General features: G+C 49.8%; 1 protein-coding gene across 9 annotated transcripts in view; it reads right to left on the minus strand.

The window, feature by feature from the left end:
• Plekha7 (pleckstrin homology domain containing A7) overlaps positions 1–15,091 on the minus strand; it is a 212,180-nt gene that overhangs the window by 62,075 nt on the left and 135,014 nt on the right. For all 9 annotated transcript variants that reach the window (XM_045146617.1, XM_045146616.1, XM_045146621.1 and 6 more), the window contains 2 exons: positions 12,511–12,594; positions 716–827 (listed from right to left, as the gene is read on the minus strand). In XM_045146617.1, the coding sequence (XP_045002552.1) occupies positions 716–827; positions 12,511–12,594 (196 nt within the window). The remainder of the gene's footprint in view (positions 1–715; positions 828–12,510; positions 12,595–15,091) is intronic.

Genomic DNA, 15,091 nt, shown 5'->3' on the forward strand with positions numbered 1-15,091 from the left:
GCACAGAAAAACACTCCTATGTTGGGAAGGCTGTTGGCCGCCTGTGCCCACTTGAGGCGGCAGAGCCCTTTGATCCGAGCAGCGAGAAGGGAACAAGTCCGCGGATGGCCACGGCACCGCAGCTTCAAAGCCAGCACCAGGCCCACAAGCCTCCCAACTGGGTCACAGAGAAACACAGTCAGAGGGGCTTTTTCAGTCAACGTAAGAGCAGCTTCTGGCTCTAATATGTCCTGTGGCTTTCTGAAGCAAAGCAAGTTTTCTGCCACCAATTTCTGTCAGTTTCCAAATATTTAGTGCCCTATCTAGTTTAAGCCTTCTGCACTCTCCAGCTTTTGCAAATGTTGATTCTCTCCCCCATTAGGTCATGTTCACGCACTCTGAGCACAGAAACTTCTAGGCCCTTCCCAAGGGCACCTTTCTTGGGTCCATCTGTCACTGAAACATGCCAGGCTCTCTCTGATACGCATGCACGTTTGAGCAGAGGTGTGGCTTTCTCAACACAAACCCAGGAAGTGAAAAACATGAGTAAGGAACATCGGTTTCAGGTCTGTCAGAGACCACCTATTTTCTTGCACAAGGGCACAACCTCTCATGCTCTCCATTTCGTAATCTGTCATTTGGGGAGACCATTTCTCTTGCCTCCCCCACAAAATTATGGCAACAATAGAATGGGCTTCTGGTTACAGCAGGGCTTGGATGGAGACCAGGAACTCACCTTGGATCCGGGCTTGGCCTCCAGGGTGGACGTGGTCCCGGCTGTGGATGTTTCGCTGACCATGCTGGACGGTCTTTGGTTTCTCTCTTGCTTTGACATATGTAGATTTGGCCTATGGGGAAGTGTAGGGGAATCCACTCAGAAAGTGCCAAGGCGCTGGGTGGAATGTGGAGGCTGAGATCTAGTCCACCTCCTTACTTGGCCTTAGAACAACTCGGGCCCAATCTTGCAGAAGTCAACTGGCTCCAGCCTGAAGCCGGAGAACCAGGATGTCCACCTGTCCCCATACTTCAGGGGACGAAGAGGACATCACCACAGCCAGAGACCCCACCAAAGATTGCACACTGTCCTTCCTGCCTGTTGCCCTAAGACACCCACACTCATTCTACTTGGGTGTCCATGACAACTGTCTATCACTACTTTTCACCGCAGGAGAGAAATCCATCCACACACCTCCATTCCCCTGCCTCCCAGAAGAAGATGCTTATAATTAGTAACAAGAACTCACTTGCACACACATCCACACCCCCAGATACACACAGAGAATGCTTACATAAATGCCAGTGGGGCTTGCCTCCCAAAATAGACTACTCAACAAAGAGTCCTGTTCTGGGAACACTCCATTTGCCCCAAAATATAGCTGCTGCGGATATTAACCCCTTGTGCCATGCCTGGAGAGCAGGGAGCCGTGAGGAAGCACACATCCGACTGCAGTGAAGAACCCTGACGCTTCTCGGTCAGCACGCCAGGGCTTTCTCTAAGGAGCCGCTCTGAATACGATGCTGAAGGGACACGCAAGAGCGCCCTTCGCACCTGCCTGCACAGAGCCCCGCGTGCATCAGTCTGCTCTACGCAGAAGTGAGGGTACCTCCTCACAAGTTCAGTACCTACTGCAGAACAACCCCGCCAGCTCCAGGGGGTCCATAGGCTTTTCTTGGAGCAGAAATCTCAGTGTTGTGGGGCTGGGTTTTGTCCACCGCTTCAGTGGGCAACAAGATTCAGGCAGATGCTGAGCAGACAGGCTATGGTAAACTGAGGCTCCATGTCCAAAGAGATTGCTCTGGAGGACTGGACCGGGACCCCGAGGAGAGGAGCTGGAGGATCTGGGCTGGATGCAGCTGAAGGAAAAGCATCTGGGATGTCCTATTCCACTAACTCTTACAGAGGTGTCACGGGGAGTCCCTGTCTCCACCTGGAGTGACCACTGCTGCTCAAGACAGGGAGTCTTCCTGTGCCTGAGCTACAGCCATGACACCCTGTCGCAGAAGGGACGTCACTAGAAGCTGTGTGCTTCCCGACAGCGCCAGCAGCAGGACCTCTGAAGCAGTTACCAACTTTCCAAGACGCCAGTCCTGCAGGATAGTTGGCAGCTAGAGGCACGTGTCCTCCCAGGCAGGAGGATCACTGGCTGCTTGTCAGCCCGGGAACTCACTCCAGAATCCCCGGCCCGGGCTCCCTCTCGGAGGAGGAGTGTCTCCACACTCAGCAGCATCCAGCTGGCACAGGCTGTGGCAGTTGGGGGATGGAAGGGGCTGTGAGAGGATGCCTTGTCCACCCCCTGCCTCTAAGTAGAACCACATCCAAACACCTTCCCAGAGCCCAGTGCTACCCAACTGCGGCTCTCCACAGGGAGGCAAGGAGGGTCTAGGGTTGCTTCAGCTGTGGTGGCTGGACCTCCCAGCTGAAATTCAAGACAGAAGATCCAACATCAGAAGGAGCATAACTGAGATTTTTTCAAGTTTAACTGGCTTCCATTTAAGATGCTAACAGAGGCATATTATAGAATAACTGAGAACTTTTTTTCTTTTCTTTTTCAAAGTAGGATCTCACTCTAGCTCAGGCTAACCTGGAATTCACTATGTATTCTCAGGGTAGCCTTGAACTCATGGCAATCCTCCTACCTCTGCCTCCCAAGTGCTGGGATTAAAGACGTGTGCCACCACACCCTGCTCAGAAATATTTTTTAAAAAGCTAAAAAGAAACTTCACTCATAGTCTTATTACCCAATGCAAAACCTTTGTAACCCTTGATTTATCTATACCTTTTTTTTTTCTTTTTCAGTTTTTCGAGGTAGGGTCTCACTCTAGCTCAGGCTGACCTGGAATTCACAATGTCGTCTCAGGGTAGCCTTGAATTCATGGCGATCCTCGTACCTCTGTCTCCTGAATGCTGGGATTAAAGGCGTGTACCACCATGCCCAGCTTATACCACCTTTTTATATGCCTGCTTTGGTTGGGGGGTGCTTTTTTGTACATAGCCATTATCATATCATGTTGATATTTTACAACATTTTAACAAATATTTTTCCCAGTGTCTTTAAATCATTCCATTGTGTTTGACTAACAGATACTCTATCCCTTTTCTGTAGGACAGAGGAAAGGCTATCTAGATTTGTGACTGACCCAGAAAATCCAAAACAAGTCAGCACTGCCTTTTTTCACCTTATGGTCTTGCCTTTCTGGTTCTGCCACCTCCTCCACCAGCTCTGGGATGTTAACTGGGGAGGGTGTCTCTCCTAGGCATTTGGGGGGGGGAAGATGATATCCTTAAAGGTTTGAGTGAGAAAAGATGACAACTTCTATCTGGGCAGCCAGGTGTGAACAGATGTGGCTGGAGGAAGATTGGTGGTGGCCGCAGCATTGGACATCAATGGGGAGCAAAGGTGAGGTGGGGGACAGAATTGTATGACCCCTACAAATAAGGAGAAAGTCTGCCCCAGGCCCCCTTCCCTCACAGGCAAAAAGAACTCCAGGGCCAGGCGTGGTGGCACACGCCTTTAATCCCAGCACTTGGGAGGCAGAGGTAGGAGGATCGCCATGAGTTTGAGGCCACCCTGAGACTACATAGTGAATTCCAGGTCAGCCTGAGCCAGAGTGAGACCCTACCTCGAAAAACCAAAAAAAAAAAAAAAAAAGAACTCCAGACTCAAGTGTTACCTGGCAGTCCCTGACCTAGCACTGAAACTAGGTGTATGCACAACCACCACCCCACCAAGAAACAAGCACTGCCTTCAGACCATCCATGGGGCCTCCTCACAGAGGTCACACTCTGAGGATTAGTGCCACTGTGGAAATCATGAGTTAACTAGAATCACAACTAGTGAATCATTTGGTATTAAAACACAGAGATGTGAAAAAAAGGTCAAGATAATTTTCTTAGTTGGCTGAAAAACTGGCTCTTGTATAAACTTCTAGAAAAAGGTTACCCCATTACTTTGAGAAACGGAAACCTCCATGATGCACAGGTGACGCCTTTTGAACAGGTAACAGGCAAGGGACATCACGTAATCGGAGAGGGGCACTCTAGTACATATGCCTTAACCAGGGGTCATCTGACAGGTGCAAACAACCTCAAAATTTTTAGCCTGAATGTACTCTCTTCTCAAGATTCATCCAAGAAACAATTCCTTCGTAGGGACAATCCTGAGCCCCTAAGCAGAGGGCATACCCTACCTACATAACCTTGGGCACACTGCATCACAGAGAGGAAACCAAAAAACTCGCATGTGCAGACTGTTGGTGTCCTTAAATAAAAAAATCTCTTCACTTAAAAGCCTGCTTGCTGGGTTTCGGTCCGTCGGGATTCCCCAACTATCGTGGGATGGCTGGAACAAAGACCTCCCTTTCGTTGGCTGGACCTACGTGAATGCAGATCATTTGCTGGAAGGTGTGGGAGATGCTCCAGCGAGCGAGCTGGTGGAGCTCAGCTGCCTCCCGTCCTCACAACAGAGGCCAGACAAAAGCAGCCTGCAGAAGCCCAGTGGGCAATGACTGGGTCCTGCTCTGAACTTTCCAAGCAAGTGTCAAGAAAGCCTCGGGAGGAAGTGGCTTTCTCTGTGCCTCAATTTCCCCAGCTGTAAAAGGAGCCGTTTCTGCTTCCTGCACAACAAGTACACATAATCTGACAGGTGAAGCGAGCAAGGGAGGTTAACAAACAGAAGGCACTGGTTCTGAGGGGTCTCTGGACTCACACAGGTCTGTGACTGGGAGCCTCAGGTGCTGCTCAACCAGCGATGAATGTGAGCAGACGCACGCGGTGGGAGCACGGCAGGCCCTTCCCTGTCCAGAGGCTACAAGAGGCCAGTCCCCAGGCTGAAGGATAAGTACAGGGTTAAGCCAGCAGAGGCATGGGGCTGTGCTGGCTGAATACCTGCTCTGTGTCAGGTGTTCCCTACGTTCTCTCAACCCTAAGCAGTTAGTTTCACCACTGCTATTACGTAGATGAGGAACCTGAGCCCCAGAAAGATTCAAGACTTCCTCAAGTCAACAGCCACACTGTAAAACCTGGGTTTGCTCAGGAAGCCAAGGCAGGAAGAGTGCAAATTTAAAGCTGAGCTATCGAGTGAGTTCAAGGTCAGTCTGGGCAACTTAGTGAGACCCTGTCTCAAAATAAAAAGAAACAGGCTGGAGAGATGGCTTAGCAGTTAAGTGCTTGCCTGTGAAGTCTCAGGGTCCCGGTTCGTGGCTCAGTTCCCCAGGCCCCACGTAAGCCAGACGCACAAGGTGGCGCATGCACCTGGAGTTGTTTGTAGTGGCTCGAGGCCCTGATGACGGCCCCCACCCCCGTCACTCTCAAATAAATTAAATAAATAAAAAGAAATGAAGAGGGGCTGAAGACATGGCTTAGCAGTTAAGGAGCTTGCCTTCAAAGCCTAAGGATCCAGGTTTAATTCCCTAGTACCCATGTAAGCCACATACATACATACATACATACATACATACATACATACATACATATATATATATGTATATATATATATATATATATATATAAAAGAAAAAAGAGGGCTTGGGATATAGCTCAGTGATGGAACACCTGCCTAGTCCAAATGAAGCCTTAGTTTCAATAATCCTCAGTACTGCAGAAATTAAACACACACACACATACACACACACACACACACACACACACACACGGGCCCTGCTACCGAGATAAGCCTATGGCAAGTCCCAGGGTCTGTGAGAAATAGGCCTCGCCTCTTCTCAGCTCCAAGGCCAACCCCACACCAAAGGGGTGCTGGGGTGGCAGAAAGGGCATGAGTCCAGACCACTTGATTCTAGTCAAGCACTGACCCCTCCACAAATTCTATTAGTTCTCAAGATCTTCGATTTCCATTTTGCAAAATGGGGTCAGAAGAAAGTTCCCCTCACTCACCTCACCATGCAGCTTATACATTAAAATGACACCGACAACCATCAGCATTGCCTGCAAAGCATTTGTTCCTCGTTATTACCAGTGGTGGCTTCAGAATTCAAATCCCACTTACAGTTGACCATTACTTCCAAGGTACTTCTCTCCAGAAATTCCAAGGTACCAAACATCAGTCAAAATGTCGAAACTGGACCAGAGACACCCGTTCTGGAACCGAGAGGGAAGCTTGCACAAGAAGTGGGCATACTCCCAACCACCACAACACACTTAAGGAGCATTTACTCTCTACTGAGGGGCTTGGGGAAAATAATGCACAGTGAAGTGGAAGAAGAAAAAAACAAACACAAAACAGAAAGAAAGTTATTGTCCCAAACAGGCAGAGACACCTCCACACTCCCTCTTCCCAGAGAAAAAGACACAGACAGACCGCCGACGCTTTCTGTAAACTCCCAGCACCCTGAGGAGGCTGTCTGACACGGGCTTTCATTCAGCACCACAGCCTCATGACTCAGCCATGGCTCACTGAGTGCCTTCCCGGCCCCTGAACGCCTCCTCAACACTGGCTCTGGTTCCTAACCCCACCCCAGGCGCTGGATGCCAGCCACAACAGCATCCCCTCATCTGGCATGAAAAGAACTAAGACAGGTGCCCCCCCCAGAACACTGCCCTGAAGTTGGCACCCGAGTCCCCACTGTGTCTGGAGCCAGTCTCTTCCATCCCCGGGGTTCCGCTCCTACGTGTGCAGGGGCGGCAGAGCAGGACCTCTGCTGCCCAAGATGTCCCCATGCTAATCTCGTCTTTGGAGCCCCTTCAGCTGGAACACGCTCTTCCTGGTCCACCAAACAGCTGCAGTTCTCAGACAATGGCATTTTCCCAGCACTCCCCAGATCAGGGGAAGTGGAAGGAAAGGGCAAAAAGGAAAGTGACAGGAAGAAATGGAATCACTGGTTACAACAAGCAGCTTCCCCTCCACACACAGCAAAGCCACCGCGCTGCACTCTAGCCCAGCAAGCATGGAGCGGAAGCTGGGGTGCCGCATGGCCATGACTGCACCCCAGTGCCGGTGCTCGGGAACATCCAAACCCAGAGCCAACGCTGAGTGAATAAAGGCCCCAGGGCCATCGCTTTCCTACCTGGGACGGTCACAGGTGCGGTCTGCAAATGCAGGGAGGAAAACTGAACAGCCAAGTTTCTGCATCTGCTTGCCAGGTGTTTGCATTTCTCCCCATTTTTTTCTGCTGCCATGGCAACCAAATGCAACAGGCAAAGCTAGCCCAAGACAGTCAGTGTCTAGAGACAAGGTGCCTGCTCTATCGGCTGATAAGTGACACATCAGCCTCCCAGCCCAGAGCCCGGTGATGGCATCAGGATAGTGCCCCTTGGGAGTGTGGCAGCATACCCTGCCATGCTCACAAGCTCCTCATCTCTGATAGCCAGCTTTTGCAGGAGACAGCCATCACCTGACGGCAGGAGAGGAGATACCCTGCCCCCAGGCCCAGAATCAGCATGAGCCTTAGGAGAGCTGTGCCCTGAAACCTGTTAAATTAGTCACCGTCAGCAAAGAGGTCAGAGATGAGAAAAACAGCCTACCTTCGACAAGATCAGTTCTTTCAAAGCGCAATCCCCCAACACCACTCACAACACGCCAGCTCATCCAACCTGTTTCTTTCCCAAATAATCCAGTTCAATGAATGGACAAGTAGAACTCTCTGGGACACCCGGAAAGGCAGGCCAGGCAAGGCCACAGTCTGGGTTAGGGGCCTCCCAGGCGAGCCTGCACACCCTGCGGCTGGTGGCTCAGCATAAGCGACGGTTCAGAACTTCCAGAGCCAGAGCCCTCTTTGGAGCCCAGGCCCCACCTCCACGTGAAATGCTTGACAGCGCCTGGGGATCGGTGTACGCAGCCGGCTGTCAATCAGCTGCCGTCACCGCTCAGGAATGCCGCTCTCCTCTCCCGAGAGCTGTTGAGGCGTTCTTCAGAGCCTTCTTGGGCAGCCCAGAGCCAAGAAAAAACTCCAGTGCTTCACAGCCCAACATAGAAACAGCCCTGAACAACCCAGCTTGGAAAGTCACTTGTGTGAGGCCCCTTAGCCACCAAGGGCCTAGCTTAACGCCGACAAGTGCACAAGTCAATGCGCATCAGGAAGGAGTGCCACACGAGGAATGGGAGGATCCAATCACGGGACGGGACCCTATGACACAAGGTTTGAGGGCGCTTTCTACAAACCGGAGGAAGCATGGTGTTTCGGAAGCAAGCATGACCTTACTACAAATCCAATTCCATCACGCAGACATTACACAGAATCTCTAGGCGGCAGCAGACTACTCAGCTGGGGTGTTGTCTGCATGACACGAGAGGAGGATGGGCCCCAGAAGACACTGAAATGAGAGGCAGCACAGCCGTCAGGAGCGCATCGAGACTCAAACCCATGCTGCCCGATACCAGCTGTGTACCAGGCTACAGGACTCGCTCACTGGCACGCATGCCCTCAGGAGCTAAGCAGCAAGGCAGAACGGGGAGTGAGCCAGTAAGCGTTCTAGTCACCAACAAACGCGGCTTGCTGACCACAGGCACCAAAGTCCTGCCTCCTTGAGCAGAGTGACCATTGGCTGTCGGGAATGACCATGCTGTCCGACAAATTCACCTGGTTCTCTTTGCAGGGCATACAGCGCATGTGCACACAGAAGTGGGTCTGGGCCTTGCTGTCGCTGATGAGGGGGAAGCCAGGGCGCAGTCTACCCAGCTCCTGTTCTCACTGTGACAGCACAGGAACAAGGCTCCTGCAGTAAGGACAGCAGGGCAGGACAGGGCCCCTTGGGGAACGGGATGAGCGTGAGGTAAAGTGAGACACAGATCTTGTTTTAAATCCTGAGAATTTGGTGTTCCTGACACAGAAACTAGAACACTCTGTGCTCAGGTCCTCTGCACCCATCATAGGAGGGTTTCTACATGATTTCTCTTCCAAACCGTCACATGGACAAGGTCTTGGGATTGGCATGTACTGATTATTCCAGGCAGCTCGAGGTGAGTTCTCTCTGCCAACAGTGGGAAATACCCATCCATAATGCTCCTAAGGCAATAATGCTCCTAAGAGAAGTCACCATGAAGATGGGGAGGGAGAAATTTCTCTTCCCAAACAAGAAGAAACCCAGTGTACTGGACTAGACTAAATCTAAGACAGTCACACCCCCAGGGTGTGATGGCACCCAGAGGGTACTTACAAGTTGTCTAAATCAGCAGGGCCCACCCTTTCACCAGCTCCAGAATCACCTGGAAACTGTGCTGGAACACAAATTCCCTGGTCCTGCCTCCAGGGTCTGAGTCAGCAGGAGTGGAGAGGCCTGAGCATCTGCATCTCTAAGAAGTGGCCAGGTTGCCCAGCTCCACAGGCCACCCCTTGAGAACCATGGCTCTTGAAGCTGGAGGTGGGGCCCTGGCTAGGAGTGAATGTAAGAAGACGCGAGTCTGGGAGCTGGTATGTAAAGTCACCAGTGGTCACCCCAGACGGTGTTCCTCCACGCTAACCGGGAACCTCATTTTTCCGTGTATCTCTGTGAGGGGAAACCATGCCCTGCGCTCTAGAGCTTCCTGAGTACATCTGGTACATCTGGATGTAGTTTAGGAAGGAACAACTGACATAACTGTCTGCAGCCCTCCTCTCCAAACTTATCTCCATACGACTCCTCCCAACCAATGTGCATAACAAGCCACTCTTCTTGACTTATGACCTTGCCATGGCTGATCACACTTCCCTGAGGTGCACACGCCCCTCACACTCACTTTCCTGTATATGAGCAATCCTCCAGGGTAGGGCCAGGCTCTTCAAGAAAGTCTGCCCTCCTTTTCATTCTTATCACAGCCGATCCCCAAGCCTTATCAGTTTCACCTCCTAGGTGTCTGCAGCATCCACCCAGTGCTCAGACCTCCAGCTGACCTGTGCAGATCCTCCACAATCAACCCTTTCCCATGCAGGTGTATGGCCAGGTTGTTCGCACTGACTGGTTGTGTCTCAGTTTGAACCACAGCTCTTCTGAGGGTGATGGAAGGAATCTATGGTCCCCAGCCAGGTCAGTCCCATGAGAGAGATCCACCGAGCCCTGTGCTCTCACAGACATCTACTGCCTCTATGACCTCATTTCTTCATCTCACTACTCACCAGGCATTTGTGAATAAATGCAGGAGCCGGCACCAGTTCACCAGACTTCCCCCTTCCTCTCAGTGCCTACCACACATTCTGCTGTTGCAAGGAATGTCTGATCACTATGTGCCACCAACCTCTGAGAGAAGCAAGTACTTTCATGACATAAGGAAATGGCTTTGAAAAGAAGAAATATATTTTCTTTGGATGCTGGGTGAACTTGAGGGAATAAAAAGCTATCTTCTAAGGAGTGGTCAAGGGACTGTCTTCAGTTAAGCACAAGAGGAAAAGGAAGTGTGAAACTCTACCTTTTACTCTTTCAACTACAAGCTGAGTCTCCTTCCATCTAAAACACTTGGGACCAGTGTTTCAGAGTTTTCTCAGAGTTTGGAATACTGGTATCTACTTTGTCAGTTAATATCACTAATCCAGAACCTTAAAAAATTTTTGAGTACCAATATAGCACTCAAAGCACTTTGGATTTTGGTTTATTTCAGACTAGGGATGCTCAACCAGTAGTACTGAAACCCCACCCTCAATTCCACAGTCCGTCCATCTCTCACGTCTGAGACCAGGCTTTGCAGCGTTTCTCCATGGAGCGTCATGCTGCACTCTGCCCCTGTCAGAGGTACCTTCTCACGCCATTTTGAGGATGGAGGAAGATTCCACTCCTGGGTGGACACGTGAACAGCACCATCTGCTGAGATGACTGAGAAATGACTTATTCCTGGGAGCAGAAATGGTACCTCATACAAATTTATAAGGGTGCACTGGGACTGTAGGAGCACAGAGTGTATTAAAATATAAAAAAACAAAACAAAAAAAAGCCCAAGAATTTATAGGACTCACCAGACTGAAGAACAGGTGTTAAGTTCCTCGTCTGGACACCATAAAAAAGTGGACACTTAACATGGCAATGACAATTCTCCACCAACCTGTCTATGAATCAGATGTCCCCTATAAACTCATGTGTTTTGAATGCTTGGTCCTCAGCTAGTGGCTAATTTGGGAGGTGGAGCCTTGCTGGAGGAATAGTGTTGGGGGTGGGCTCACTCTCCTGCTGCTGTTTTCTACCTGCTGGGGCAGAGGTGATGTCCAGCCTCTGCTCATGCCATCCTTTCCCCTGATACCATCAAGTTTTCCCTTAAGACTATAAGCAAAAAAAAGCTTTCTTCCCACTTCCCAGCAGCTTCTTCTGGTCAGGTGCAAATGACCAACAACCAGCTACACAACGATCACTGCAACACCATCATGCTGTCACATGGCCCCCCAGTGTATCAAGGGACCAACAGGTCAGGTAACCCCCAACCCCGGCTCCCAGGCCCTACTGCTGACACCACCTATGCAGATCTTATCATCTTGTCCTCCTGTTCTCCCATCTAAACCTGCTGCCCATCTGTCTATCCACCCGCACCTGCTCCTGCCTCCACCCAACCCCACAGCTTCTCCAGCAGACCCGTGGCTATATTTGGTTGGCAGTTTTACCCCAACAGGGTCTCTATCTCCATGGCCATGAGCCTCCGTGCCTTTTAGCCCTCTGTGCAGACACTCTGCAACCTACATTCATACATACATCTATAGGGGTATTTACTATGTGATGTGTGACCTGAAAACTAATGTTAGTTATGAAGGCTGAAATTAAAGAAACTATGTTTGCCTTGGGCCAGGGCTATCAAGCAGGACTCTTGGCAAATTGTGTGCAAACAAATCCCCTGTACCTTGTGAATTTATTGTTATTCAATAAATTCTGACACTGGAAAAACATAAATGTGTTCATCTGTTTCTGACACTGCGTGCTCACAGCGCTAAAAGAGCTCAGCAAATCGCCCTTGGTGAGGGCGGAGATGACCTTAACTGAACAGGACACAACGCTCTGGAGCAGCACGGACTATGGAGCCTGGCCACCCTGGGGTGGCGCTCGCACCCTGAATTTCTAGCTAAGTAACTCTGGCTGGACAAGTGACTTTCCTGTCTCAGCCTGGGACAAGAAAGTTTTAATCCTTTGTACAGTCCTCACCAGGACCCTTCTCTAGCTCTGCCTCCCCCGCCCACTTCTACTACTGGAAGGTCTTCTCTCCTATCATAAGCTATCTCTTTCTCAGCTACAGGCCCACATATCGATCCTAATCCTTGTCCAGTGACACAAGAACTTGGAAGTCCCAGCTGGTGCCCACAGGACCCCGATCCCCACCTGTAACACATTCACACCTGAAGATGGGTCTAGCCAGGACATAGCTAGTGTGTGAACTGAAGCTTCAGAAGAAAGGGAGATGTCCCAGGCTGTGACTGCACCAACCACAGCATGTCCCCACATCATCGTTCCTCTCCCACATCCTCTACCAAGAGAAGTGTGGCAAAAAGCAAAATGCTTCTCACATTGCACTTTGGATCACCCAACCCATGCCAGACTCCTCTGCCCGACAGAGAAACCAGTCCAGCTCTGTCTTGAGCTCATGCCTTCAAGTTCCCAAAATATGCTTCATAAGAATATGTAAAAATACTTACTCTTCTTGAAGAATGAATTCACTATTTTCTGGAGAAAACTGCCCAGTCACAGGATGCCTGAATGTTGTGGCCTGCTGGTTGTGGCTAGAAAGATGAAGAGATGAGAAGGCGTGTGAATAGAGAGGATAACAGGAACATCAAGAGGTCAATAACATCTGGGGGCCCCTGGTCAAAGATCCCTCACAATGGGAGAAGAGCAGGTCTCTCCTCTGAGACCCACTCAGTCAGCACAACCCAGCTGGGCTGGATAAACCTCAGGCGTAGTGGCAGTTTGAATGTATGTCCCCCGTCGATTAGGTGCTTCATTCAAGTTTGTAAGTTGGGGCTGGAGAGATGGCTTTTGTGGTTAAGGCGCTTACCTAAGGACCCAGGTTCAATTCCCCAGAACCCGTGTAAGTCAGATGCACATGGTGCCACATGTATCTGGAGTTTGTTTGAAGTGGCTGGAGGCCCTGGCATGCCCATGTTGTCTGTCTGTCTCTGTCTCTCCCCCCCCCCCACCTGTGATCAATCAGTCAATCAATAAATAAAATATAAAGTTTGTAACTTGGGTCTCTATCCTCTTGGCTGGAGGTGGTATCACAGGGACAGATCCTGGGTTCCAGCCCAAATGTATGGTAGAGCATGCTCAGCTCTGCCAGGGTGGGACAGGGTCCCTGCTGTTTGCTGCTGGCAGTTTGTGGTTTTTGTTGTTTCTGGTGTTGCCTGGCTGGAGATGGTTTCTCTCTCTGCTTGGATTTTTATGAATGGGAGCTAGCTTCTTCTGCTATAAATGGAACCTCCCCATGGACCTATGAGCTTAAAACAAATCCCTTCCTCCCATAAACTGTGTCTGGTTTGGATGGTCATTCTAGAAACATGGCACTGTCTACAAGGGTCAATACGCACCTAAAATTCAGGTCAAGATTGTTTTTGTTTGTTTGTTTGTTTTGTTTTGTGAGGCAAGCCCAGAAGACTGGCCTTTAGAAAACATGTGAGGGCTGGAGAGATGGCTTAGCGGTTAAGCGCTTGCCTGTGAAGCCTAAGGACCCCGGTTCGAGGCTCGGTTCCCCAGGTCCCACGTTAGCCAGATGCACAAGGGGGCACACATGTCTGGAGTTCGTTTGCAGAGGCTAGAAGCCCTGGCACGCCCATTCTCTCTCTCTCCCTCTATCTGTCTTTCTCTCTGTATCTGTCACTCTCAAATAAATAAATTAATAAAAAAAAAACATGTGAAAGAAATAGAGAAAGAGGGAGAGAGGGAAAGGGAGAGAGGAGAGAGAATGAATGCGAATTGGTGCACCAGGGCCTGTAGCCACTGCAATCAAACTCCAGACACATGCGCCCCCTTGTGTCCATGTGCGACCTTGTGTGCTTGCGTCACCTTCTGTGTCTGGCTTATGTGAGATCTGGAGAGTTGAACATGAGTCCTTAGACTTCACAGGCAAGTGCCTTAACCACTAAGCCATCTCTTCAGCCCTAGGCCAAGATTTCCATTCTATGGAAGTTTTGGCTTAAAGAAATACACATTGTTTTGCCGGGTGTGGTGGCGCACGCCTTTAATCCCAGCACTTGGGAGGCAGAGGTAGGAGGATCGCCGAGAGTTCGAGGCCACCCTGAGACTACATAGTGAATTCCAGGTCAGCCTGAGCCAGAGTGAGACCCTACCTCGAAAAACCAAAAAAAAAAAAAAAAAAAAAAAAAAAAAGAAAGAAAGAAAGAAAGAAAGATACATTGTTTTGTTTTGGTTTGGGTTTTTGAGACAGGTTCTCACTACATAACCCTGACTGATCTGCAATTCACTACATAGACCAGTTGGTCTCAAATTTGCAGCAATTCTCCTGCATCTTCCTCCTGAGTGCTGAAATTATAGGCATGTGTTACCATGCCCAGTAAAATACTGTGTCTTAAAGAGACAGTTCACAAAATACTTACTCCAGTACACTGAGATACTAAGTAAAATACTTAAGATTGACACAACAAGCTAAGAATGAAGGAAAGTAGAGAAACTTTCAACTGCTTCCCCACATCACGAGCCAAGAAAGAATTCTAAGAATTAACCACCCACCCAGCAAATTCCACCTTCTTAAAATTCTTCTCACTACCACAAAATGTATTCAGGTCAATGAAAGGATCACAAACGGATGGGCATGTCTCCGCAACAGGGTCTGTGCACTTCCAACACTGAGGCCCGTCTGTGGCCCTTCTCAAGTTAGGAGGGTCCCTTCTGTGCCAAGCTGACAGACACAGCACAGTGTGTAGGTGTTCTGTGTGTCAACACAGGCTGCCTGGTTCTTTCAAACAACAGGAGCTCAAACAAAACAAAAGCCAGGCGTGGTGGCGCACACCTTTAATCCCAGCACGCAGGAGGCAGAGGTAGGAGGATCACTGTGAGTTTGAGGAGGCCACCCTGAGACTACAGAGTGAATTCCAGGTCAGCCTGAGCTACAGTGAGGCCCTACCTCAAACAACAACAACCAAAATAAGAACATGGCATGCTGGAGTTTCAATACGTAAAGAATACCTTGCTTTTTCACACTTTTCAATGTTTTGGTATTAACTTTTTTAATTCTTTGAGATAACATACAAAGTATGGGTTTAA

This window comes from Jaculus jaculus, chromosome 3 (assembly GCF_020740685.1).
Source record: "Jaculus jaculus isolate mJacJac1 chromosome 3, mJacJac1.mat.Y.cur, whole genome shotgun sequence".
In the NCBI taxonomy this organism is placed as follows: domain Eukaryota; kingdom Metazoa; phylum Chordata; class Mammalia; order Rodentia; family Dipodidae; genus Jaculus; species Jaculus jaculus.